This window comes from Typopeltis vanoorti, chromosome 25 (genome assembly GCF_054136105.1).
Source record: "Typopeltis vanoorti isolate ZY-2024b chromosome 25, IOZ_Tvanoo_1.0, whole genome shotgun sequence".
Lineage (NCBI taxonomy): Eukaryota > Metazoa > Arthropoda > Arachnida > Uropygi > Thelyphonidae > Typopeltis > Typopeltis vanoorti.
Genome location: NC_143573.1, coordinates 41,102,772 through 41,128,047, shown reverse-complemented (window position 1 = coordinate 41,128,047; position 25,276 = coordinate 41,102,772). Strand labels below are relative to the sequence as shown.

The following is a 25,276-nucleotide window of genomic DNA, read 5'->3' as shown; positions in this document are numbered from 1 at the left end:
TAAATTCGTTTATTCAAAACCTTAGTAGCATACCCACAATCTTGCCAGTTTCATTACTTTAATATTCTTTCATACCACATTTTTCAGCTTCCCAATTATTTGTCATTGCCAATGTGATTGTACTGGCAACAACAAGTAACTGGGAACACCTCACCAATCTACATCCTCATTGTCTCTTTAACATCTCATTCTATAACTGATTTTGTCAGGTACAGAAATGATTAAATATGATTTTGTCAAGTATTTGCCAACAGCACCTATATACCTATAAATGGATACAAGAGTGGCTGATGACAGAGTGTGAACCAGTAGTTCTGCAGGACTAGGTACAGTTGAGAGACACGGCAACCGCCGGTCTCTCAACTGGTCACCCCCATGTATAAGATGACCCCCAATTTTTTTCTAAAAATTTTAGAAAAAAGTATTGTCTTATACATGGAAAAATATGGTAAATAGCAGTTTACCATATTTTTCCATGTATAAGACAATACTTTTTTCTAAAATTTTTAGAAAAAAATTGGGGGTCATCTTATACATGGGGGTGACCAGTTGAGAGACCGGCGGTTGCCGTGGCGAAACCGCTGTTACCTTGTCTCCGCGAATAGGCTTCCGCCAATCGCTAGCCTTTGTTAACTCTGTCAATTGATGTTGTTAACAGTTGATTCTGAATAAACCAATCAGAACTCTAAAAGTATTCATACATCTCACATCATACATCATCTAAAAGTATTCATACATCTCACATCATACATCATCTAAAAGTATTCAATTATCTTACATCATACATCACCAGTTGCCCTGGTGTTGTACCACCTTACCCCAGTCCTGAAGATACTTTCAGGCGCAAACTTTGTTTGCTCACACTTGGATAAAGGATTAAACTAAATTTATTATACTCTAACCAAGTGAAAAATAAAATTTCAACATCTTTCTCTAAATCCAGAGTAATTTATTAAAAAAGGGTGGCACACCATTTGGCAATTCCTATAGGTAGAGATGACCTGCTAATGCTTCTGCCTGGTATCTCAACTTGGGCCTGGCTCCCACTGAAGAGACCTCAATAAAGGTCGAAACTAGTCTGGGTAGTGGCCCTTCCCTTAATGCATAACATTAGACATATCTGCAAGGAGCTGTGTTTTGCATTATAGGAGATACTGAGACAGAAGTTGTTGGTAACTTGCTCCACCTTTGCAACAAGTTGCCCTGGTGTTGTACCACCTTACCCCAGTCCTGAAGATACTTTCAGGCACAAACTTTGTTTGCTCACACTTGGATAAAGGATTAAACTAAATTTATTATATTATGGATGAGGTGCCTCCCAATTTGGATGTGCTTTCCAACAGAACTGTTGATATGAAAGGGGTCAAAACAGCGGCAATCAAAACAACTGGTCATGAAAAGACACACTATACTGCTGTCCTTTTATGCTGTGCAATTGGTACCAAACTGCCTCCTAGGCTAATTTTTAAGAGGAAAATGCATCCTAAAGAGAGCATTCCACCTGGCATTCTTGTCCTAGTTCATGACAACAGTTGGATAAATGAAGAGATCATGCCTATTTGATTTACAAAGATTAGGTCCAGAAGACCTGGAGGGTTCTCCAGCTCTGCTCATGTTTGATCAGTTCCGAGCACATTGAACAGAAAAGACAAAAAGGGTTGCAGCGGATTTGCGAACACAGCTAGCACTTATTCCTGGTGGACTTACAGGTCAGCTACGGCCACTAGATATTTCTATCAACAAGCCCTTCAAATCTCTGATGAAAAAATAATGGAATAAAACGATTCAAAAAGCAGCTAATAACTCGACACCAACAGGAAGAGTGAAAAAACAAACCATTACTGAGGTATGCAAATGGGTCCTAAACTCGTGGAATGGAGTCAAGCAAGAGGTGGTTGTGTGTGAAGTCGTTCAAGAAATGTGTAATCAGCAATGCCATGGATGGAACTGAGGATGATCTCATATATATATATATATAGACAGTGACTCAGAAGACAGCAGTGATGCAGTTGAAGAAATTGATATGTCTGGAACTCAGAGTGATGCATGATTTCTTAGTATGTATCTTAAAAATATTATCTAATTACTAAATATACTTTGAATATTTAAAAAAATATCAAATGTGTTCTGTTTTATGTTTAAAATATTTATTTCTTAATTTTGGGTTCGAAAAAGTAGGGTTCGTCTTATACACGGGGGCATCTTATACATGGAAATATACAGTAAATCAAACCATTATGATAAAGGAAATGCTTTGAGGAGAAATATTCATTTGTTTGTTGATGATGCAAAATTGGGAAGGATAGTAGTTGATCAAACAGATGTAATTATCCTAGAAAATGATTTAATCTCCCGACCTGCCTTGACGTATATATATATATATATATATATATATGTCCACGAAAACAAGGACATGAATAATGCAACAGAATTGGAAAAGCATGGATAAGCTCAGAAGAACTCTTAACTAGATTAAATCATGCTTGCAACCAGCACTAATAAGCAGCAAGAAATATACACAGTTCCGTAATGCAATGTGGCTGTAATTTTCAACAGAAGATAAAGACTAAACACATGCAATACATAATTTGTATTTCTAGTCCTTTTATCATATAATTATAGTGTGTTATTAATGGGTTGTTTTTTTTTGTAAATCTGAGGGAAAAGAAATGCCAAAATTATTATTATTATGTATTTTTTTTTTTTTTTACCTTTGTAAAGGTAAATGGGGTCTCCAAAAACTCTGGCAATCCCTCAGATCAGATCCTCCAAAAACTCTGGCAATCCCTCAGTGAGGGATTGCCTGAGAGATTGATCTGCGTGATTTTTGATCTGAGGGATTGCCAGATTGAACCCAAAGGATCATTTAACTCAGTGGTGGTTCCACCTAGTGTCAGGCCCACACTGTAAAAAATTTTCTTGGCTCTGCCCAATGGCAGGCTCACCCCACTACCAAGCAGAGCCACTCACACTCATAACCCAGGGAGCATCCACCAAAGCAGCTGCAAGACCACTTCAGCAGAGAACCACATCAGTGAAAGCCAAGGTTGAAGGTATGCAGATCTCATATTTCCATATACAAGTAGTCAAAAAGTATCACAGTTTATTACTAAAATACTCTGGATTAGAGATAGATGAAAGTTTCTTCATTTGGTTATACTATAAATTAAAGATGCCAAGAAATTATATTCTCGGTTTTATCCTTTATCCAAGGTAAGCAAACAAAGTGCACATGAAGTAACTTCACGACTGGGCTATGTGCGTTGCATTATGGGATACTAAGGTAATCGACATGAAGTCATTAGCCTCTATATACAAATAGCCCAGTCATGAAGTTACTTCACACGCAAAATTTGTTTGCTTGCACTTGGATAAAGGATGAAACCAAGAATATAATTTCTTGGCATCTTTAATTTATAGTATAACCTAGTGAAAAAACTTTCAGCATGGTACTCTAAAAAACACTTATTCACAGAGCCAGAGTTATCCATTCCAATGATAATGCTCTTACCACAGAACTCACTTACTTATGTCCCACTTTTTGGCCAATGGCTATAATCCCCAAAAACAGAAAAAATACTAAATGTCCCCTGAAATACCCATTGTCACCTAAAATATGACACACAGCAAAACTGTTCTCATCCCATACATTCAGGAAACACCAGGAAAGATATCCAGAATACTTAGTAAATATCAGCTCTTCACTACATTTGCACCATACATCAAATTGGCAATTCTCATCTGTTTATCTAAGGACAAACTATCTTTTATCACATCCAGGGAGTGTATGGAGTACCCTTGTGATCTGGCTTACTATTAACAGAAAGGGAAAAACTATTGACATCCATCTCAGAAAACATAAAAAATACATCTGGCACCATCATTATGGTAAGCTGGGACTAGCAGACCATGCCTTAGACATCCCCCTTACACAGGATCAAATGAATAAAAAAAAAAAATGATAATTAGAAACTATAAGAAATAAGAAATTATATAAGAAATTATAAACAATGGTCTACGGTTTGCTGAGTAATTTTTCACAACAAACCAAAATAACAATTTCAGTCATGCTTTCATGAGACATACTGTCTAATCAAATTACATACAAAAGAGATTTTATTAGAACTCAATAACAAAATTGCATTAGAACTCAATAACAAAACCTAGTAATAAGAATGCAGCAGTCAGCAAATTAGCATGTTAAGCTTACCATGAGACAAGCAGTCTACCCTAGTATCATCCCAATCATCCTCAGTGTCATCAGGATTATTCACTTGGGAAACTGCACTATTGCATTCTGTGTTATTTTGATTATTTACTTTATCCAGTTCTTCAAAAGCACGGAAATGAAGTAATAAACTTCCAGAATCATGAAGACTGCATAAATTCATGCGAAAATCCTTCTTATATCCCAAGAAGTCTCCTTTATTGCTATAAAAATATTGCAATATTATTATATCTCAAAATCTACTTATATCTATAGTCATCTAGCAATTTATTTATTTCATGTGCAAACTACAGAAAATGTAAGAGCATACATATAAACGATTAAAAGCATACATTTAAAGAAATAGACATTAAAAGAATAGGGATTAAAAACATACATTAAAAGACAAAAAATGCCACTTGCATAAAATTTTACGCAAAAACATAAAATGTCAGACACTCATCCAGTGATTAATATACTTTAAAACTATTTCATTACACTACATTAAATCTTATCGGGTATATATATATATTATTGATATATTATTAAGCAGCATTGCAGAAGATGATCCATGGTTTGTGTTTCACCACATGAGCAGCTGTCATTGTCTGTGTAGCCCCATTTGACCATATTCTGATTTGATCAGCCCATTCCGGAACAAAGTCTATTCAGTGTCTTCCATCTTTGCTAGTCTGGATGTAAGTCAGAAGGAAGAGATTCATTTAAGTTTAGAGCCTCTGGAGATTGTTCTTGTCACATTGTTGACCTTGTAGCTTTTATGGAATCAACCAACAGTTCCACTGAGTGAATAAAACTTTTCCTTGATCTTAGCCTCCTAGGTACTGCAACATGTCCATATAAAGGATCATTATTTAGTTGTTGTTTCTGCTCATATCTATTCTGTGTAGTTCATGATGCAAGGAGGTACAATACCAGACAGCAAGTATAAATGGTCAATTTTTGTAGGCTTAAGGCAGCCAGTAATGTGCCGACCTGTTTCATTAAGAACCTTGTCAATAATTTTGACATGTGATGATCTTTCACAAACAGGGCTAGTATGCTCGGCTGTTGAAAAGTAAAGTGCCAGTGCAGAGGTGCACAGTACTTGTGATGCGCACCTCTAGGGCACTTTCTAGGTCCTCTTTAGTAAATGGTGCTTCGAAGAGATTATTTTCTGAATCCCTGATTTTTTAATGTAATCTTTAGGTACTTTTCCTTTGGTACTGGGTTTACCATTCAGAGATAGCTGCGTTGCAATTTGGTTTGCATTTATATTAACTTCGGTTGCTGCTGTTATGGGATCAACAGATTTTTTGAGTAAGAGCCAGGCTTTCCTGCTACTATGTTTCATATCTAAGCTTTTAATTTTCTCTGCCCATTGTCGACTTCTTTTTTCAGACAGTGTTGCTATAAGTTCCTCTCCTACATCAACTGTTTCTGATGAAAATGGATCTTTATCATACAGGTCACAATATCTTTCATATATTTCGATGTTCTGTCTGTAAAACCTGGAATAAACATTCTACAACCTTTTAGGATGTGCCTAGTAGCAGGCCATCTAATAGCTTTGATGAACTTTCTATAATTTTCTGGTCTGGGTGAAATGTTGGACAAGTTTATGTCTAATTCTCTTGAGAACTGTTCCCAGTTAGCTTTTTTAAAATTAAAGCATCTTCTAAGCGTGATCTCCTTAAGTCAGATTGGTGGGAAAACTTGCAGCATTATTAGTCTATGTTGTGAACTTGGGATTGGTGCAAGTACCTGTTTAGTGCACAGATTAGCTATTCTATTACTAACAAATCAAGGTCTGGGTTATATCCTCTTTTCCATCTTCCACTGTTAAATGATGATGGCTGTTTAGAATAGTGCATAAGTCTCATTTGATTACTTTCAGACCACTGTTCAACTAACTCTCCATCCTGATTTGTTTCACTATAACCCCACTTGTGCTATGACTATTAAAGTTGCCTATAATAACAACCGATTTCCTTTGTGTCAAATACTGTGACATTTCAAAAGCAAAGGTTATACTAGGTGGTTTATATACTGAGAAAACACTGATGTTACCCAGATCTATTCCAAGGATTTCTATGTTATTTTGGTTTGGTTTAGACATCCTGTAACCTGGAGTTCCTGCAGAATGAAAATATCATTTCCATATTTTTCATGTGGTATTTCTTTTGTGAGCTTCATTTCAGCAATGTTAGGTCTGGCTTGTTGTGGTCCTTTGTGTGTCTCCTGTAGACATAAAATATCACATTTTTATTCTTTACACATTTTTGCAATAAGATCTTCTTTTACAGAGAAGAGATGATTGTATGAGATGATTGTCAGGGTTGGTTCCCATAAGGGATCATGGAGTTTTAGTCATTGTGGTTCTGATAAAGAGGATGCTAGTAGCATTAACAAACTGTAGAAAACTATAGAAGACTATACTGTAGATCGCTGGCAGTAGAATTTGCGGCTTGTAAACAAGCCAACAGGGATCACGATGTGAACGCTTTTGTTATGACCCCCCCATCTAGCGATAAGTGCGATGATCAGTTTATTCAATTCCCATCAATTTATTGGGACAAATTCATGGGAAATCTTTCTCATATTATGTGAATTTAATTATTATTATAACAATAAAAAGAAACAAGTAAAATGCTGCAATATTATTCATCTCTCAACATTTATAGACAGAAGTTATGATTAACTCATAAATTAAAGAATTAATTCAAAATTCTAGGAAGGGAAGGCAAGTAACAAAGGAATGATGAGAAGATTGAATTATTATATATTTAGAAAATATATGCAATTGTATGTCTGTCTCTCTTTACATGCATCAAGAATGCTACTTTAGGTTTTTGTGGTATTATGTAAAGGTAATTTAAGTTGATCAGTTTTCCAAAATAAGGATCCATAACAGAAAACAAACATGTCCCTCTATATAATGTCAAATGCAACATAAAACATAATGACATCACCATAAAATACCATACCACCATACAAAAATGGTGGTATGGTATTTTTTTTTAAATAATGACTCTGATTTCCTGAAATTTCCTCAGCTAATATTAATGAAAACCAATTGAAGAGCAATATTACTGTCTCACCAAGTCATCCATTAAAATGCATTATGTTGTTTCAGGAAACTGACAATGTTGACTAGATAATAACTAAAAAATTTTAATTATTACTTCCTATATTTCATCAAAGTTAAATTGCATCCTCAGGGATTAATACACTGATATCACACACACACACACACACACACACACACACACACACACACACACACACACACACACACACACACACACACACACACACACACAAAGTACACTTCAGTAACAAAAAATGGAACAAGAGATGACCTAAAGTCCTATAACTATGCCACCTACTGGCACTGGTTGGGTTTTCTTGGGCTGGCTGGCTGCAGATGATAGTTTCCTATATGAGAGACAGTTTGTTAGAAGTTTATTTTGCACTTGGTCAAAGTATAATAAATTTAGTTTAACCCTTTATCCAAGTGTGAGCAAACAAAGTTTGCACCTGAAAATATCTTCAGGGCCGTAGCAAGGTGGTGCAACTGTTGGCAACTTGGAGCAAAGGTGGACCAAGCTCTCATCGCCTATGGGTCTGCCTCCCACTGACAAGACCGCAATAAAGGTCGAAACTGGTCTGGGTAGTGGCCCTTCCCTCAATGCATAGCATTATACATGTCCTTGCAGACATGTGCTTTGCATGGTAGGAGATACTGAGACAAGGAGTGATGAGAGCTTGGTCCACCTTTGCTCCGAGTTGCCAACAGTTGCACCACCATGCTACAGCCCTGAAGATATTTTCAGGCACAAACTTTGTTTGCTTACACTTGGATAAAGGATTAAACTAAATTTATTATAGTCTAACTAAGTGCGAAATAAACTTCCAACATCTTTCTCTAAATCCAAAGTAATTTAATAATAAGGTGGTACATCGGTTGGCAACTCATATAGGTAAATATGACCTCTCTATTGCTTCTGCCTTAGTGTCATCACCTCTGGGTCTGCCTCCCACTGACAAGACCTCAATAAAGGTCGAAATCGGTCTGGGTAATGGCCTTTCCCTCAATGCATAGCATTAAACATGTCTGCAAGGACATGTGCTTTGCATGGTAGGAGATACTGAGACAAGGAGTGATGAGAGCTTGGTCCATCTTTGCTCCGAGTTGCACCACCTTGCTACAGCCCTAAAGATATTTTCAGGTGCAAACTTTGTTTGCTCACACTTGAATAAAGGATTAAACTAAATTTATTATAGAGACAGTTTGATACAACCATAATTGTAGGTTGGGATAGTTGGTAAGAGCTGCAGAAGATTCGAGGAAGAGCATCTCAAATATAAATTTGCTTTGACAGTGTAATGAGACTTTTTTTATTTATTTTTTTATTTTTTAACAGAACTTGTGCCAGGTATCCAGGGTATGGTCTGCTAATCCTGATTGGCCATAATGGCGGAAACAGATGTAATCCTGGTGCTCTGAAATATGGATGTTGGCTGTCCTCCCTGTTTCATAGTATGAAAGGTTGCAGCTGCAAGGTGCCTGGTACACTCCAGGTAAATCTGGTTGTAGATGGTCTTTGGAGGAGCAGATAACGATTGCTAGCTTTCTGTGTGGTTTAAGTGGCCACAAGATTGTGCTTTTCTTAAAATCATGGCCACATTATCTGAGATGCCACAAATACAAGGGATGATGATGGATTTGCTATAATCTATATTTGGAAAGGGAGAAGGGGTGGATACATGGTGTTAGAACTATTTTTATTTGGTGGGAGGTGTAGCCAGTGACCCAAAATAAGTTCTGTGTGTGTGTGTGTGTGTGTGAGTTTTCTGTAGACAGTGAACGCCAGAGATACATTTGGTTGTCTTGTAACTAGGGTGTCTAGGAAGGGCAGAGTGTTGTTACTTTCTATTTGTGTTGCAAATTGGATACTTGGATGCTGGTTACTCAAATGGGATAGGAAAGCATATAAGGTGTCCAAGGCCATGTGACAAAACTGCGAATACATCATTGACATAGTGTAGTCAAATAATGAGTTTAAGGGGGGAGGGAGAATTAACGGCATTCTTTTCAAATGTCTCCATGAAAAAGTTGGCCAATTCTACTAACTATTTGTTAGTAGAATTTTCCTTGCTAAACAAAACAGCACAAGTTCATTGTGAACTGAAATGGCTGAGATATTGGAAGGAAATTTTGCTTGAATAAGAGATAAGGTGTCCTTAATTGAGACATTTATGAATAAGGAGGAGACGTTCAAACTGTCAATTAAGTCAGTGTTGAAAAGTGCGAGATCTTGTATACTGGACTTAAAATGGACCGAGTTTTTTTTAATATGTGATGAGGTATTCCCAGTACTATGAAAAAGCACTTTGGCTAAATGTTTGGCTAATTTATAGGGTGAGTCTATACCATCTATAATTGGTGCAGTACATCTTCTCTAAGGATTTTTTGGAAGTCCATAAATATGGGGGGGGGTCTGAAATTGCAAGGTTTTAGTTTCTTGGTCACATCTGCTGGCCAGAAAGTGACATTTTTTAATGATTCATGGATGGTTGCAATCTGTGTGTAGGTGAGGTCATAATTTAGTTCACAGTAGGTGGATCCAGCTTTAAAAAGGATGGTTGTTTTTTTTTTTTTTTAATTATAATCTTGAAAGTTTAGAATTGCCATGCAGCATTGCCCTTGCCCACTTTCAGGATTAATATTTTTTTGTTATTTCTGAGATGTAGAAAGGTTTTATATTCTCTGTTGGACAGGTTGTTTGCAGGAGGTTTCACCTGTGATAGGAAGTTGGCTACGTCAAACCTAATATTGTTGGCTTCATTTGGAGGAAGGTTGTAGATTCAACACTTGATTTCAATAATAAAATCTTTGGTTGGTACATGGATATAATATCAGCAAATAAGTCAAAAAATATTATTTTCTTATCATTCTATGTTCTCATCATAACTGCTAATTAGTTTACGGAATTAATAATGCATATCAAGTATATTAATTAAAGGTAACTTTAATGAACAACTTCTATATTTCGGCAACGTCACGTTGCCATCTTCAGGAACATAAAGATATGGTATGTGCACGCAGGCACTAACAAAAGCAAATGAGGAAGAAAGCAAGAAACTAATATTGTTCCTAAAGTCCTAATGATGCCCTCCGGTGGGCTAATTTGGTTGTCTTGGCAGTTGGGCTGAAGTTCTCATAATGTAAGTCTCCCAAATTTGGGGTAGTTTCATGCACCCAAATTTGTTGAGGTTAGGAACGTTTTTTAGAGATACCCACCATAGAATTCGTTGGAAGAAAACAAAAATAATACACCGCGGCAAGTTTAAATACGAAAGATTATTCAAGGAATCATCAGCAGCTCTAAAAAATGTTCCTAAACTCAACAAATTTGGGTGCATGAAACTTCCCCAAATTTGGGAGACTTACATTATGAGAACTTCAGCCTAACTGCCAAGACAACCAAATTAGCCCACCAGAGGGCACCATTAGGACTTTAGGAACAATATTAGTTTCTCGCTTTCTTCCTCATTTGCTTTTGTTAGTGCCTGCGTGCACATACCATATCTTTATGTTCCTGAAGATGGCAACGTGATGTTGCCGAAATATAGAAGTTATTCATTAAAGTTCCTTTAATTAATATACTTTATATGCGTTGTTAATTAAATAAACCGGTTCCCGAGTTAGTCGATCTCTGGCACGGGCAAGCAGGTTTTTCCTCCCGGAAACTCGGGTTTTTCGTCCTGTAAACTCAAGAAAATCGACCGTAGAACCCACATTATTTCAGACATTAAATATATTGTGTTAGGGTTAGAAACCACGAGATGGCGGCACATTTGAGCCGTCTCTCTTCACTGCGTACCGCTTAATTAGTGATAGCCTTGGGCCATCTGTCTCTGATTGGGTACCAGTGGAGATTGAACTGCCCACTCAGTCTCCAAAAGTTAGATAGGGCTAAATGGCCTCGCCTACTCCCGTATATACGGGAATAAAAAGGCGTTAGTTGATTTTTTTTTTTTTTTTTATAATTAATATACTTTATATGCATTGTTAATTCCGTAAACTAATTACCAGTTATGTATGACCAACGTATAAGCCTTGCTACTAGAATTATGTTCTCATCAATACCGTGAAAATAAATAACAGGCTTACAACATTGTTTTTGGGTGGTCTTGGTTGGAAGCCCTGATAAATTTTTTGCAAGGCTGCTGAACTTTTTTATGTCATGTTTTGTTTGCAAAGGAAAATTCTACAAACAAATAGAGGGAACAGCCATGGGCTCCCCTCTTTTTCATGGAGACATTTGAAAAGAATGCCCTAAATTCCTCCTCTCCTTAAACCCACCATTTGGCTATGCTATGTAGATGATGTGTTTGCAATTTGGCTACATGGTCGTGGACACATTACACACATTCCTATCTCATTTGAGCAACCGACATCCAAGGATCCAATTCACAACAGAAAGAGAAAGTAACAACAGAATACCCTTCCTAGATCCCCTAGTTATAAGACAATCAAATGCATCTCTGACTTTCATTGTCTACAAGAACTCCACACAGGTAAATACATCCATCAACAGTCACATCACCCACCCTCCCAACAATACAGAACTATAAAAACATCAGTCCACCAGGAAAATCAATTTGCTCAGATAACACTGCACTCACCAGAGAATTCACGTACATAAAAACACCTTTTTAGCTAATGGTTACACCTCCACTAAATAAAAAGGATTTTCTAGCAGCACATACCCCCCCACTTCCCTCTGCAAATATAGATTACACTAAATCCATCACCATCCCTTATATTCATGCCATCTCAGAAAACAGGGCCATGATTTTAAAAAAGCACAATTTTGTAAACACTTGTAAACTGCACAGAAAGCTATTAACCCTTATCTATTATAAGGCTAGCAACAACCACTGGATTTACCTACGGCCATACAGGCGGGACAGTCAACCTCCATATATCAGAGCACCAAGATTACATCCGTTTCCACCACTATGGCCACCCAATATTAGCAGACCATGCCCTATATACCTGTAATTGGATCTGTTAGGAAAAAAGCCTCTTATGCTAATGAAAAAAAAATTTAATTTGAGAGGCTTTTCCTTGAATCTGCTGCAGCTCTTACCAACTATCCCACCCTAATCAAATATGGTTGCCTTTCATATTTGATTGGGAAACCCTCATCTGCAGACAGTCAGCCCAACAGCCAAGAACATCCTAATAAAACCAACAGGTGGCATAATTGCAGGACTTTAGGTCATCCTGTATCTCTTCTGTTCCATCTTTGTTACCGAAGTGTGTCTGCATGCACATATTTGATACCAGTACATTAATCTCTCAAGATGCCAATCTAACTTTGGTGAAATATATGAAGTAATAATTAAAAATGTTTAATTATTATCTAGGTCTACATTGTCAATTTTCTGCAAGAACATGATGCACGAGAATCAGCAAATAAGCCAAAACACCAGGATTACTATAACCCATTAAACTGTTTGTCATCATCATCATCATCAAATTCCTGCTATGTACCCTCAAGAGGTGTACAGGATATGATAGTACTACATGAAAAAAAATTACATCATTACTAACTTCCTATCTACAATTTTCCTCCAAATCAGTCTGTTACTTGTCAAGACTCCAACATTATCAGATCTTATATTTCCATCGTCTAAGGCACTTTGTACCACATCAATCCACCTATATCTTGGTTTTCCTCTGGGTCATTTTGCTGCCAACCTGGCAGAGAACACTTGTTTTGCTAATCTTTCCTCGCCCATTCTGTTTAAGCGATCATACCACCTGAGATTAGCTCTGCTAATGCATTCCTGGATGCTGACAATGTCAAGTTCTTTCCTGATATCCTCGTTTTTAATATGATATTGCATTGATGCTATCTGTTCACGCCTATAATCTTTCTCAGGACTCTCATATCGGCAGTCTCTAGTCTTTGGTCAAGTGTTTTATTTCTGACCCAGCTCTCAGATCCATAAGTTAAAACTGGTTTGAACACTGTCTTGTATACAGCTAATTTAGTATTCGGACTAATTTCTCTCTTATTCCATATCAATTTATTCAATTGACTTCCCACCATACCAGCTTTGCTGATTCTGTTGTCTATTTCTATATTTAATTTACCATCTTCAGTAAAAACCGTGCCTAAGTAGCTGAAATGTTTTACTTGTTCCACAGGTTCTCCATTCACAAAACAGTTGACATTTTCAATAATTCTGCCTATTGTCATTGTCTTTATATTGCTGACCTTCATACCATATCTATTACAAAAGCTATTCAATTTAGTCAGAGAATCTTGCAGACTTGTAGCGGATTTATTTAGAAGTATAACATAATCCGCATAAAGCAAAGAGCTGACATTAACATCTCCAATTTTGATATCATGTTTAATACCACTCTCCTTCATAATGTGATCCATATAGATAATGAATAACAGAGGGGATAATGTACATCCTTGTCTCACACCAGAATTAACATTAAATCATCTTCCTGTACTTCCTTCAATTCTAACTGCTGACTTACAACTTAAATAAAGACTAAGTATTGTTTGATATAATGCCCCATTGACATCATATAACTGCAGCGTATTGAATACTTTCTCTCTTGGCACCTTGTCATATGCCTTTTCCAAATCGACAAAACTTAAATACAGATCTCTGTTATATTCCCATGATTTCTCCACTATTTGTTGTAAAGTGAAGATCTGATCCTGACAGCCTCTATTTGGCCTGAATCCAGCTTGCTCTTCACCAAGCTTTTCTTCCACAATTCTTCTCAACCGTTTCTCAAGTATACTTGCATAGATCTTGCCAGGAACACTCAGCAGGGAAATACCTCTAATTCTCACATTCAGTTTTATTTCCCTTTTTATATATTGGTACTATGAGAGCTCTACTCCAATCATCGGGAATTCGTCCCTCTGTCCAGGCTTTCTGAACTATTCAGTGAAGCCACTGTAAGACTCTTATACCACCATACTTCAGCATTTCTGATCAAATATCATCTACTCCTGCTGCCTTTCCACATTTCAAGCCTTTGATGGCTTTTTCTACTTCAAGTATGGATATGTATTCCTGACTGCTTGCCTGGTCAGTGTTTTTTTATCACTGTGCTGTCATCAGTGCTTGTTTCATTTAGCAGTTTTTCAAAGTAATTACTCCATACTTCAAAGATATCTTTTTCTCCTGTTTTCATGTCACCTTTATAATCTCTAACTCCTTTTACAGCACTCTTCTCCATTCCTAAGCTTCTACAACAACCTCCAGAATATTTTGCCACCTTCTTGATATTTATTTTCTATATTCTTGCCAAAGTCCTCCAATGACTTTTGTTTAGCTAGTTTTACACAGTGTTTAGCTTTCTTACATTTGTCTTTGTATTCTCTTAAGAGTACAAGCCGACTTATTTGCCAGAAACTTTTGATATGCTTTCTTCTTTCCCTTCACTGCCTCTTTAACTTCCTGTGTCCAAAAGTTCTGATTTTTCTATCCTTGCAGATAACCTCACCACATGCCTCTCTGGCTGAATCAATCAATGTTTTCTTCAGAGTTTGCCAATGAATCTCCAAGGTTTGGTTCCTGTTCTCAAACTCTTTCATTTTTTCTTCAATAATCTTTGTGTATTTTAGTCTACAGTTCACATCTGACAGCTGCTCAACCTTTATTCGCTTTAAAACTTTCTTACATGTTATTGTTTTCAGTATGAAATTCAATTTTATCCTGCTCAAGACTAAATAGTGATCATTTCCAATTTCAAATCCTCTGGTGTCCTGCACCAGGGAGAAAACATCACTATCAACAATAACATAGTCAATGAGACTTTTCTTATTCCTAGCCTCTTCTCTCCATGTGAATTTGTGCACATTTTTATGTTGGAACATGGTGTTAGTAATAACCAGTCCATGTCCTGAGCAGAAATCCAACAGATATTTGCCATTATTATTAGTTTTGCTCTTTTATCCAAATTTTCCCAAAATATTTTTGTATGTCTCACAATCATTTCCTACTCTGCTATCTAGATCCCCAACAAGGACCAACTTTTCCTTTTTCATTGTGTCAGTTGCTTTTTCTAAAGCCTCAAAAAATTTCTCCACTTCTACCTTAGTAGAACCTTCTGTGTGACCATAGGCACAAATAAGTCTCATTGTCCAGTTCCCCATTCTCATATTTGCCCACATTACTCTACTTGAGACTGACTGCCATTCGAGAAGATTAGCCTCATATTTTGTTTTGAATACTATGGCTACTCCTTCTTTTTCTTGATTGTCATTGCCTGAATATAACATTTTGTATTTATTGCTCAGAAAGATCTCACCAGTTTTGGTCTTTTTTGTTTCAGTCACCCCTATTATGTCGATCTGGTACTTATCTAATTCCTCAGCTAGCTCCATTTCTTTGCCATTCAGGCTTCTTACGTTGATAGTACCAATCTTTAACTCTGGTGATGTGGAGTTGGGGTTTGTTTTCAGATTTGTTCCAGTAGCTGACTTTTCGCTGTTCGCCCTGGTTCCCTGGCGAAAACAACAGGGGCCTTATTTAACTGGGCGACGCCCCAGCCGGAATGAAATTTTGTCATGTTGTACCATCATTTTTTATTTTGGTTTAACCAATAAGAATACAATTTGGTCGGCTAAATCCCAAATTGCCAGCCCATCCTCATTCGTTCAGTATCCGAGTAGATACCCAACAGGGTGCACCACGAGAAGGTGAAGATTGGACATTAGGTCAGAAGCCCTGGTCAGTTCTCAGCATTCCTTTAAAGGCTATGTGGAGGTCTCCTCTCAGTTATACAGCTTTGACCCTAAGCATTCCTAAACTGTTTGTATGTTTTTATTTTATTACTATTATATGGATAGTATTATATACTATCCATATAATAATAATCAGAATTAAAATTCTACTCATATAAACTCAGGTGTATGAGGACAAGATATTAGAGCTGTTACACAAACTGAATAAGAATTTACATGTTGGTAAGTAAATCAGCATGTTCCCTAGAGAGCATACAGAGAATAATGAGTAAACTCACAGGAAAATTTTGAGAGAAAATTCAGTTTTTTTTTTTTTTTTTATTATTATTCCTTCGGTCCAATCATCAGGTATTACACTCTGTTTCTCCAGATCAGTCTAAAGATTGAATACAACTTTTAATCTTTAACAACCAGATCTGATCAATTCAATAAGTAAATAATCCCAGGGGATTTTCCATTCTTCATTTTTGCCAGCCCTATTTCTCTATTATCTCTTTCATCTGTAAATGCATTCCATCTTATTTCACTATGGCTTTCATATCTGTTTAACATATCTCCAAAATAATATTGCTGCATCATCCTAATCTTTCTACTACAAGATATCCATCTTAGTTATATATATATATATATATATATATATACATATATACATATATACACACAGTGCTTTTTTTCTGGCAGTATGCAACAGTATGCAGTACAGGCACTTTTTTTCTTAAGTTTTTAAAATTTGCAATTTATTGACAGCAAAATGTATTATAAATATTATAAATATTCCAGTAAATGGTACTGCATTCACAAATTGAATTTTCAGTTTTTATTACTCATAAGCTGGTACCCTGCTTTCCTGTTTTATTGGTTGGTATGCAACTGGAAACAGGAAGTTGTGTTCACTTCCGAATGCTTCCAATATCAGTTTATCAGTTCTATATTTACTCTGCAACAGGCAGGTATCCACGTGAGTTTTGAAATAATCTAAGTTAAATTAGTGCAATTATTGTTCAAAATGAGTAAAATAAGTAGTTACTTTATGCCAATGAGTAAAAAAAAGGAAGGCTAAAGAAGCAGAAATTGTTGAATCTACTTGTAATCCTGTAAAACAGAAAACTAGCACCGAAAATACACTTGGTGAAGAGGATCACAAAACCAAGACTGAAGATCCACGTGGTCAAAAGGAAGCAGATTCTGATAATGATTGGCCTGAATGTTGGACATTTTTACAGAAAAATGACTTCTGCGAGAGAAATAAGTGGCTGTATGTCAAGAATAAAATGTTGGTCTGTAAAGTGTGTCATGATGTCGGAAGACTTGCCCTCGAAGATTACTTAAAGGCATATTTATTGTCTGTAACTTGTGACGGTACAGCTGAGTTGTTTGGTGTGCATAATGGTGTAAGGAGGATAATGCAAGAGAAGTTTCCTAGTGTTATTTTCTGGCACTGTGCTAGCCATCACCTTGAATTGTCTGTTAGTGACACAGTGAACAATGTGGCAGGAGTGAATCGCTTTAAGAGTTTCACGGACAAACTTTATGTGACTTATCATGCTTAACCTAAGAATGCTAGGGAACAGGAACGTGTAACGACTCTAGAACTTCAACTTCTTAAAATTGGCAGAATTTTAAGCACTCGCTGGGTTGCATCTAGCATTCACACTCTTTCTGCAGTGTGGCAAGATTTTGAAGCCCTTGTCCATCATTTCTGGAGGCAAAAGAAGATAGCAGAAGAAGCAAAACAGATCGCTTTCTTTATGAGGGCCTTTTAAGAAAAATAACGTCATGCGAGTTTGTTCTTGATTTGGGCCTTATGTGTGATGCTCTCCAAGAACTTAGTGAACTAAGTCTAGATTTACAAGAGAGAAATATTGACTTGTACAAAGCAGAGAGGAAGATAAAGAATACAGTTCAACTTTTTGAAGAAAGAATTGAGAAAATCCTAGTCCATACTACAGTATTTCTCTTCAAAGTCAGAAGAACATGAAGTTCAAAGGGATTGAGCTCCACAAAAATGAAAGACACGGTCATGCAATAAGTTCATCTGCTTTCAATAAAAGTCTGAAAGCGTCTGCTTTCAGACTTTTATAGAAAGCATCTGATTGAAGGAGATGATACTGATTTGCCTGAATGTGCTAAGATTTTAAATTCCAAGTACTGGCCAGAAAATCCTGGGAAGCATCTGATATTTGATGAAGCTGAAATTAAAAAGTTAGCACACAAATTTCACTTAAATGAAAGAGAAGAGGTTCATGGTTTCCGTGAATATCTTCAAGAAAATAAAGTACCAGACATACTACTTCCTTTAAAGCACACTTTGGGCACAATTGCAATATCTTCCAGTGAATGTGAAAGGGGTTTCCTCTCAAATGAATCTTATGGTAACTTCATCTAGATCATCTCTGCTTGTACGGACAACTTCTGCACTGATGTTCATCAGGATAGCAGGACCTCCTCTCACTCAGTTTAACCCTAGCAAATATGTGGACTTATGGCTGCTCCAAGGTCGTCATTATGCAGCTGACACCAAAAGCAAGAAGTGATCTAGAGACGATGAGGGTATATCGGAGGATATGTTAAAGTGTGGAAGTTGCTGTAATATAACATCTTCATGGTGAGTACCGGCACCTTTTTTTCCAGAAAAAAAGCACTATATATATATATATATATATATATATATATATATATATACACACACACACACACACACATATATATATATATATATATAAACACCTGGTTCCTCATTGCTTCTTGACTATTCTTCAAGAAAATGATTAATATATTATTATTATTACACTCTCAATGGAGTCGGAAGACTCACTGTGGGAAGTTCATTCAACTGACAACATATTTATTATATACTGAATCTTAAAATCGTTAACGCTCCTTGCATTAATAAAATATTCTGATAATGCATTCCATTCACTGACAATTCTCCATATAAAAAATCTGCTCCTCACACCCTCTCTTCACCACATTCTTAAATAACTTCCAGGGATGGCCTCTGGTTCTTTCCCCTCTTACTATATTCCTCTAACCAATGTGTAAATTCAGCCCAGTTTTCCTCTTTTTTGCATGACTCTTCCTCTCATTATAAACATTTTTATCATCATTCTATCATCAATATTGATCTGCATGAACTTCCAAAAAGTTTTTTTTTTAACTTAAAAGCTTCTTTAACTTTTTTCGCTAGTATGATTCTTTTCTTTTCCCATGCCCTTCATCAATGTTATCTGTAATTAACTCATGGATCAAAGATCAGACTCAAATTCTCACTTCAACCCTGTTTTAATATATACAGCTTCAGTTTTCATTTTATTTATTGCTCATTTGTTCATAAGCCTATGATCTCTATATAAGGTGAAAGATGGCAAAACTTTGATGTCCATGATTTTCCTGTCCCATTCTTTATTGAGGATGAAATAATCTATTATTGATTTTTAATCACAATCCCAAATACACTTTTTTGATTCTGTGATTTTCTTTTTTTCAACAAGCTGTTTCCAATTTTGAGATCACTTGTGATGCAAATGATCTAATCTAATAACCTTTGCCCATAATTTCTTTGACCAAAACCAAATGATCCCCCAAATTTTTTTACTCCTGTTCTATTTTCTCCCCCACCTGTACATTGAGATCATGAGGATGATTACTTTTATTCTGAATAATAACCTCTAACTGCTCCAATAATGTCTTTCCCTCCATATCTAAACCTTGCATATACCTGAATAACCGAGATTTGCTTTCCCATTATATTCAAATACAAGCTTCATTTCCCATCACTAATTCCAATCACATTTTATAAGTTTGTGATTTGCTTCTTTGCTCATGATAAAACCAACCAATTTTAGACTGGACATCTACTCCTTTCTGAAATAAAACACAGTCTCCTCTTAAGTTTCTCTTTCCTTGTTTTGTCTCATTCAAGCTCAAAACATCGAATTTCCTCTCCATCATAACATCTACTATCTTCTTATCTTTATATATAAATCAATATGTGCAATAGTCCTATTCTCTGCATTCTTTCCAATCCAGGTTGTTTACCATTTATAACCATCTGGCTTTGATACATCAATATTAGTATATATCAATAAATGAGCTAGGAAAAAAACACCAAAAACCTAAAAAGTAAAAAAGCTGGAGTAGATGATGTTGGACTGAAAATTCTGAGGGGTGGAAGTACAGTTGACTCTCACTGTAGTAAACACCATTATAACAAATTCACTCACTATAATAAAACTGCCAAACGGTTCCAACCGAAATCTCTATAGGCAAAATGTAGTATAAAGAATATTTACTATAATGAACTATCTTCTATAACAAATTATTCTTGCAGTCCCCACAAGTTATGCTATTGTGAAGTCAACTGAATAAATCTTTACACTAGCAACACTGCAAAATTCAAATGACTTCACTGGAAGGTCAAATTCCAGATGATATGATTGGAGCAGTTTTCATTGTACTCATCTATATATTAAAAGATGAGAGAGATAGAGATTATATAATTTCTCTGGCTAAATAAATCAATACTTTCTTCAATTAAGATTTATGCACATATACTCAAAAATGATGATGAGAAACTTGGGGAAGAGCAAACAGCAGAACAATCAGGGAAATACATATAACAAGAGTTATTCAAGTTGTGTAAATCTTGAAAGAGCATATAAGGTGTCGGGGGGGGGGGACTGTTCATAATGTTGACAGTTTAACTGAGATATTATTCCTAGTACTTCATGCACTGTCATAAACCCATTACAAATTTTTATGACTCTATAAACTGAATAACTGCTTTTGGAGCTAAACTATGAAAGAATGCCAAATAGATGTTGCACATGTGTTGTAACAAATTTAGAGAATAGTGGAATTACCAATACCAGTTCTGATGAACAGATCATGAACATATTTGTATAAAACTGTAAGGAGCAGAAAGTGAACCCTTTGTGAAAGAATGCAGATTGAACTGCAAGAGATGGATCATTCATTAACCTAATTTCTTTCCTATACTAAGAGAAGTATTTTTAGGAAGTTTGTAGGGACATCATCCCAAATGAGAAGAGCATTAAAAGGTTGAGAAAAGCACTCAACAGAACAAAGAATAAATAATAACTATTCCATATCCTGAACAGAAATCTGGCAGGTACTTGTTATTATCAACTTTGCTCTTTTTCCCAAATTTTTCCAAATCATTTCTATATATATCTCATCATTATTTCCTACTCTGATATTTAGATCTCCAACAAGACCCAACTTTTCCTTTTTCAATGTATCAGCTGCCAATATATGGATGACAAGTGGATCATTATTTACTTACATCTGTACTTACCAATAGTAAGCACTTATGTAATTAGGGCACTTCAAGAAGTCCTAATTATATAGGGTGTGAAAAAAAAATCATGAAGCAAACTTGCAAAATGCATAGCATAGCAACATCATGTAGGATAAGTCAAATTATTTGTGAACATGTGCCCATTATTGTGCATGTTGGTGTGTTCTCGTATGTGTGCATGTGTGTGTGTCTGCTAAAGAGAATTTTAGGACTGAAGGTGATGGTTCATTTGGGGCTATCAGGCATGAGATAGAGGCCAAAAACACAAAATATATTGCTGGTTGTTGCCATAGGCTGGGAGGAGGGTGTAGAGAAAGATGTGGATGTGATGTTTGGCAGATGAACAGATTGAATGCAGGCTGGGCAATTATCATGGAAGACATTACCTATGGGACATAGATTTCAGGGAAGCAAGGGTGCATAACAAGATGGAAAGGAATTTAGAGTTACTAGGGGTGAGTACTGATCTGGTAATAGCATCACAATGATATATCCATAACTGAGGTAGCCATTCTGCCTCTGATCAGGAAAAATGAGCATGCAGTGTTGTCCTGGGAGGTTGCTAAACATTTGAAGTTCTCAATTAACAAGGGGATATATGTGGAACCACATAGCCAGTAATTATGATAAACTTAGGAGGACGTTTCAAGCTGTGTCATGGCATAAAAAGCAATACGAGAAGAATGTTAATAGTGCTTGGGAAATGGTCAAAACTGTTTGAGGGAGACAGTATCAAACTTCACACCTACAGTCAGGTAAACCATATGGAAGATAAGAAGATGAATAGCAATATAAAGCAGAGGCTACAAAAAAAAGAAATTCTAGAGGTAATATAAAGAAAAAGGTGATCAGAATGCTCATGAGCAATACAAAGTGCAGGTAAGAAGGACATAAATCAGATGAGGGAAAATTATCTAAGAAAGCCAAAGGAAATCCTAAAGAGCTTTTCACCATGTAGCAAGTAAGAGGAAGAATTAATATAATAGCCTGAGACCCGAAGGAAATCAAGGACTCATAGAGAAAGGCCACATATCACCATACTTGATGTCATACTTTTTTCTCAATTCATCCAAAAAAAGAGTATCACAAGCCATTTCAATTATGCACTACACTATTAGAGAAAAATCTAGTTCTTACTCCTTTCCTGACAAATATTCATTCTCCCATAGATATCCTCTCATCCTCTTACAACTATCCTTAAAATGAAAAATTACGTGTGGAATCCTTGATGATCCTTTCTGAAGGGTGTAAGTCTCTCATATCACTTTCCATTCTCCTATTTGCCAGAGTCTGCAATCCACAAATTCTCAAACTGTTCTCATAATCTACTTCCACAGTTCATGATATCATCTTTAACATCCTACTTTTCACCCTTCCCACTGTATCTGCATCACCTCAGAAACCGGGACTCCAGATCTGTGCATAATGTCCATGTGAGGTCATATCAAGACCTTATACGAGAGTGGTCTGAAACGTTCTCGGCCTCGACCAGATGGCAATACTATCGGCAAGATTTTTTCTTTTTTCTAAGTTGGTACATCTCTCATAAGCATCCATGTGAAATTGCAAGTCATTCTATCAAGCTTTCTGAAGCAAACGTGTTGTTTGTATCCCCTGAAATAGATAAAACTGAGTATTGTGTGGTTATAAAATTGTTTGTAAAAGAAGGTTTAATGTCAAAAGAAATTCATTTGAAGTTCATAAAAGTTTATGGGCACCCTTCTCCATTGTTTTCGGCAATTAAGAAATGGGCTGCCGAGTTCAAAAATGGTCATATCAGCCTTGAAGATGATCCACGTGAAGTACGTCCAAAAAGTGTAACAACACCAGAAATCAGTGATCAAGTGCACAATATGGTACTGGATGACCGGCAAGTCAAAGTGCATGAAATTGCTGAGACTATAGGCATTTAAAAAGAATGTCTAGGATATATTTTGCATGAATTGCAAATGAAAAAGCTTTGCACATGATGGGTGGCACGCTTTCTCACAGTAGATCAAAAACACACTTGCATGAACATCTCTGAACACTGCTTGGAGCATTTTAACAAAAATAAAACAGATTTTGTGCATCAATTTATTACTATGAATGAGACTTGGATTCACCATTACAAACCAGAATCCAAACAGTAGTCAAAACAGTGGGCAGAAACCGGTTCAGAGTCAAAAAAGACAAAGTCTGTTTCATCAGCAGGAAAGGTCATGGCATCGGTGTTTTGGGATGCTAAAGACATTTTGTTTATTAATTATCTTGAAAAGGGTAAAACAATAACCGGGGAATATCATTCCCTGGTTATTATTGAGATCTTTTAACCAGACTAGATGAAAAAATTCATGAGAAAAGACCCAGTTTGCAGAAGAAAAAAATTATTTTTAATCAGCACAATGCACCTGCCCACAAAGCTGTTTTGGAGGAAAAAATAAGGGATTTGCATATGAATTATTGGAAGATCCACCCTATTCCCCAGATATGGCTCCATCTGACTTCTATCTCTTCCCAAAACAAAAACTTTTCCTTGCTGGTCAGTGTTTTTTTCTGAATCAAGAGGTGATTGCAGTTGTTGTTGAGATCTTAGAACCAGACTAGACAAAAAAATTCATGAGAAAAGACCCAGTTTGCAGAAGAAAAAAATCATCTTTCATCAGGACAATACACCTGCCCACAAAGCTGTTTTGGCAATGGAAAAATTAAGGGATTTGCATATGAATTGTTGGAACATCCACTCTATTCTCCAGATATGACTCCATCTGATTTCTATCTCTTCCCAAAACTAAAACTCTTCCTCGCTGGTCAGCATTTTTCTTCGAATCAAGAAGTGATTGCAGTTGTAGAGGGGTATTTTGCAGATCTTACTGAGAACCACTACAGGGACGGGATAATGCGGTTGGAGTATTGCTGGAATAAATGTATTAGTCTTAAGGGGGATTATGTTGAAAATAAAAATAATTTTGAAATTATAAATTTGTTTTTTCATTGTTAGGCTGAGAACTTTTCAGACCACCCTAGTCAAGAGACAAAATTTTGAGTTATAATAAATTTAGTTTAATCCTTTATCCAAGTGTAAGCAAACAAAGTTTGTGCCTGAAGTATCTTCAGGACTGAGGCAAGTAGTAAAGGTGGACCAAGCTCACATCACTCCATGTCTCAGTATCTCCCATAATGCAAAGCACATCTCCTTGCGTACATATACAATGCTATGCATTAAGGGAAGGACCACTAACCGGACCAGTTTCGACCTTTATTGATGTCTCATCAGTGGGAGCCAGACCCAAAAGTGGTTCATACCAAGGCAGAAGCAATGGAGAGGTCATATATACTTATATGAGTTGCCAAAAGGTGTACCACCTTATTATTAAATTATTGTGGATTTAGAGAAAGATGTTGGAAGTTTATTTTCCACTTGGTTAGACTATAATAAATTTATTTTAATCCTTTATCCAAGTGTAAGCAAACAAAGTTTGTGCCTGAAAATATCTTCAGGGCTGTAGCATGGTGGTGCAACTGTTGGCAACTCAGAGCAAAGGTGGACCAAGCTCTCATCACTCCTTCTCTGGTAGGAGATACTCCAGTATCTCCTACCATGCAAAGCACATGTCCTTGCGGACATGTATAATGCTATGCATTAAGGGAAGGGCCACTACCCTGACTGGTTTCGGCTTTTATTGAGGTCTCGTCAGTGGAGGCCAACCCTTCTGGATCTAGCTCCCACTGACGAGACCTCAATAAAGGTCGAAACCAGTCTGGGTAATGGCCCTTCCCTTAATGCGTAGCATTATACATGTCTGCAAGGAGATGTGCTTTGCATTATGGGAGATACTGAGACAAGGAGTGATGAGAGCGTTGTCCACCTTTGCTCCGAGTTGCTAACAGTTGCACCACCTTGCTACAGCCCTGAAGATATTTTCAGGCGCAAACTTTGTTTGCTTACACTTGGATAAAGGATTAAAATAA

The 25,276-nt window shown here is 36.5% G+C and overlaps 1 protein-coding gene across 4 annotated transcripts in view; it reads right to left on the bottom strand.

Moving 5' to 3' along the window:
• LOC150092682 (condensin-2 complex subunit H2-like) overlaps window positions 1-25,276 on the bottom strand; it is a 266,667-nt gene that overhangs the window by 123,424 nt on the left and 117,967 nt on the right. For all 4 annotated transcript variants that reach the window (XM_090414632.1, XM_090414635.1, XM_090414633.1 and 1 more), the window contains one exon: window positions 4,211-4,431. In XM_090414632.1, coding sequence (XP_090270758.1) covers window positions 4,211-4,431 — 221 coding nt within the window. The remainder of the gene's footprint in view (window positions 1-4,210; window positions 4,432-25,276) is intronic.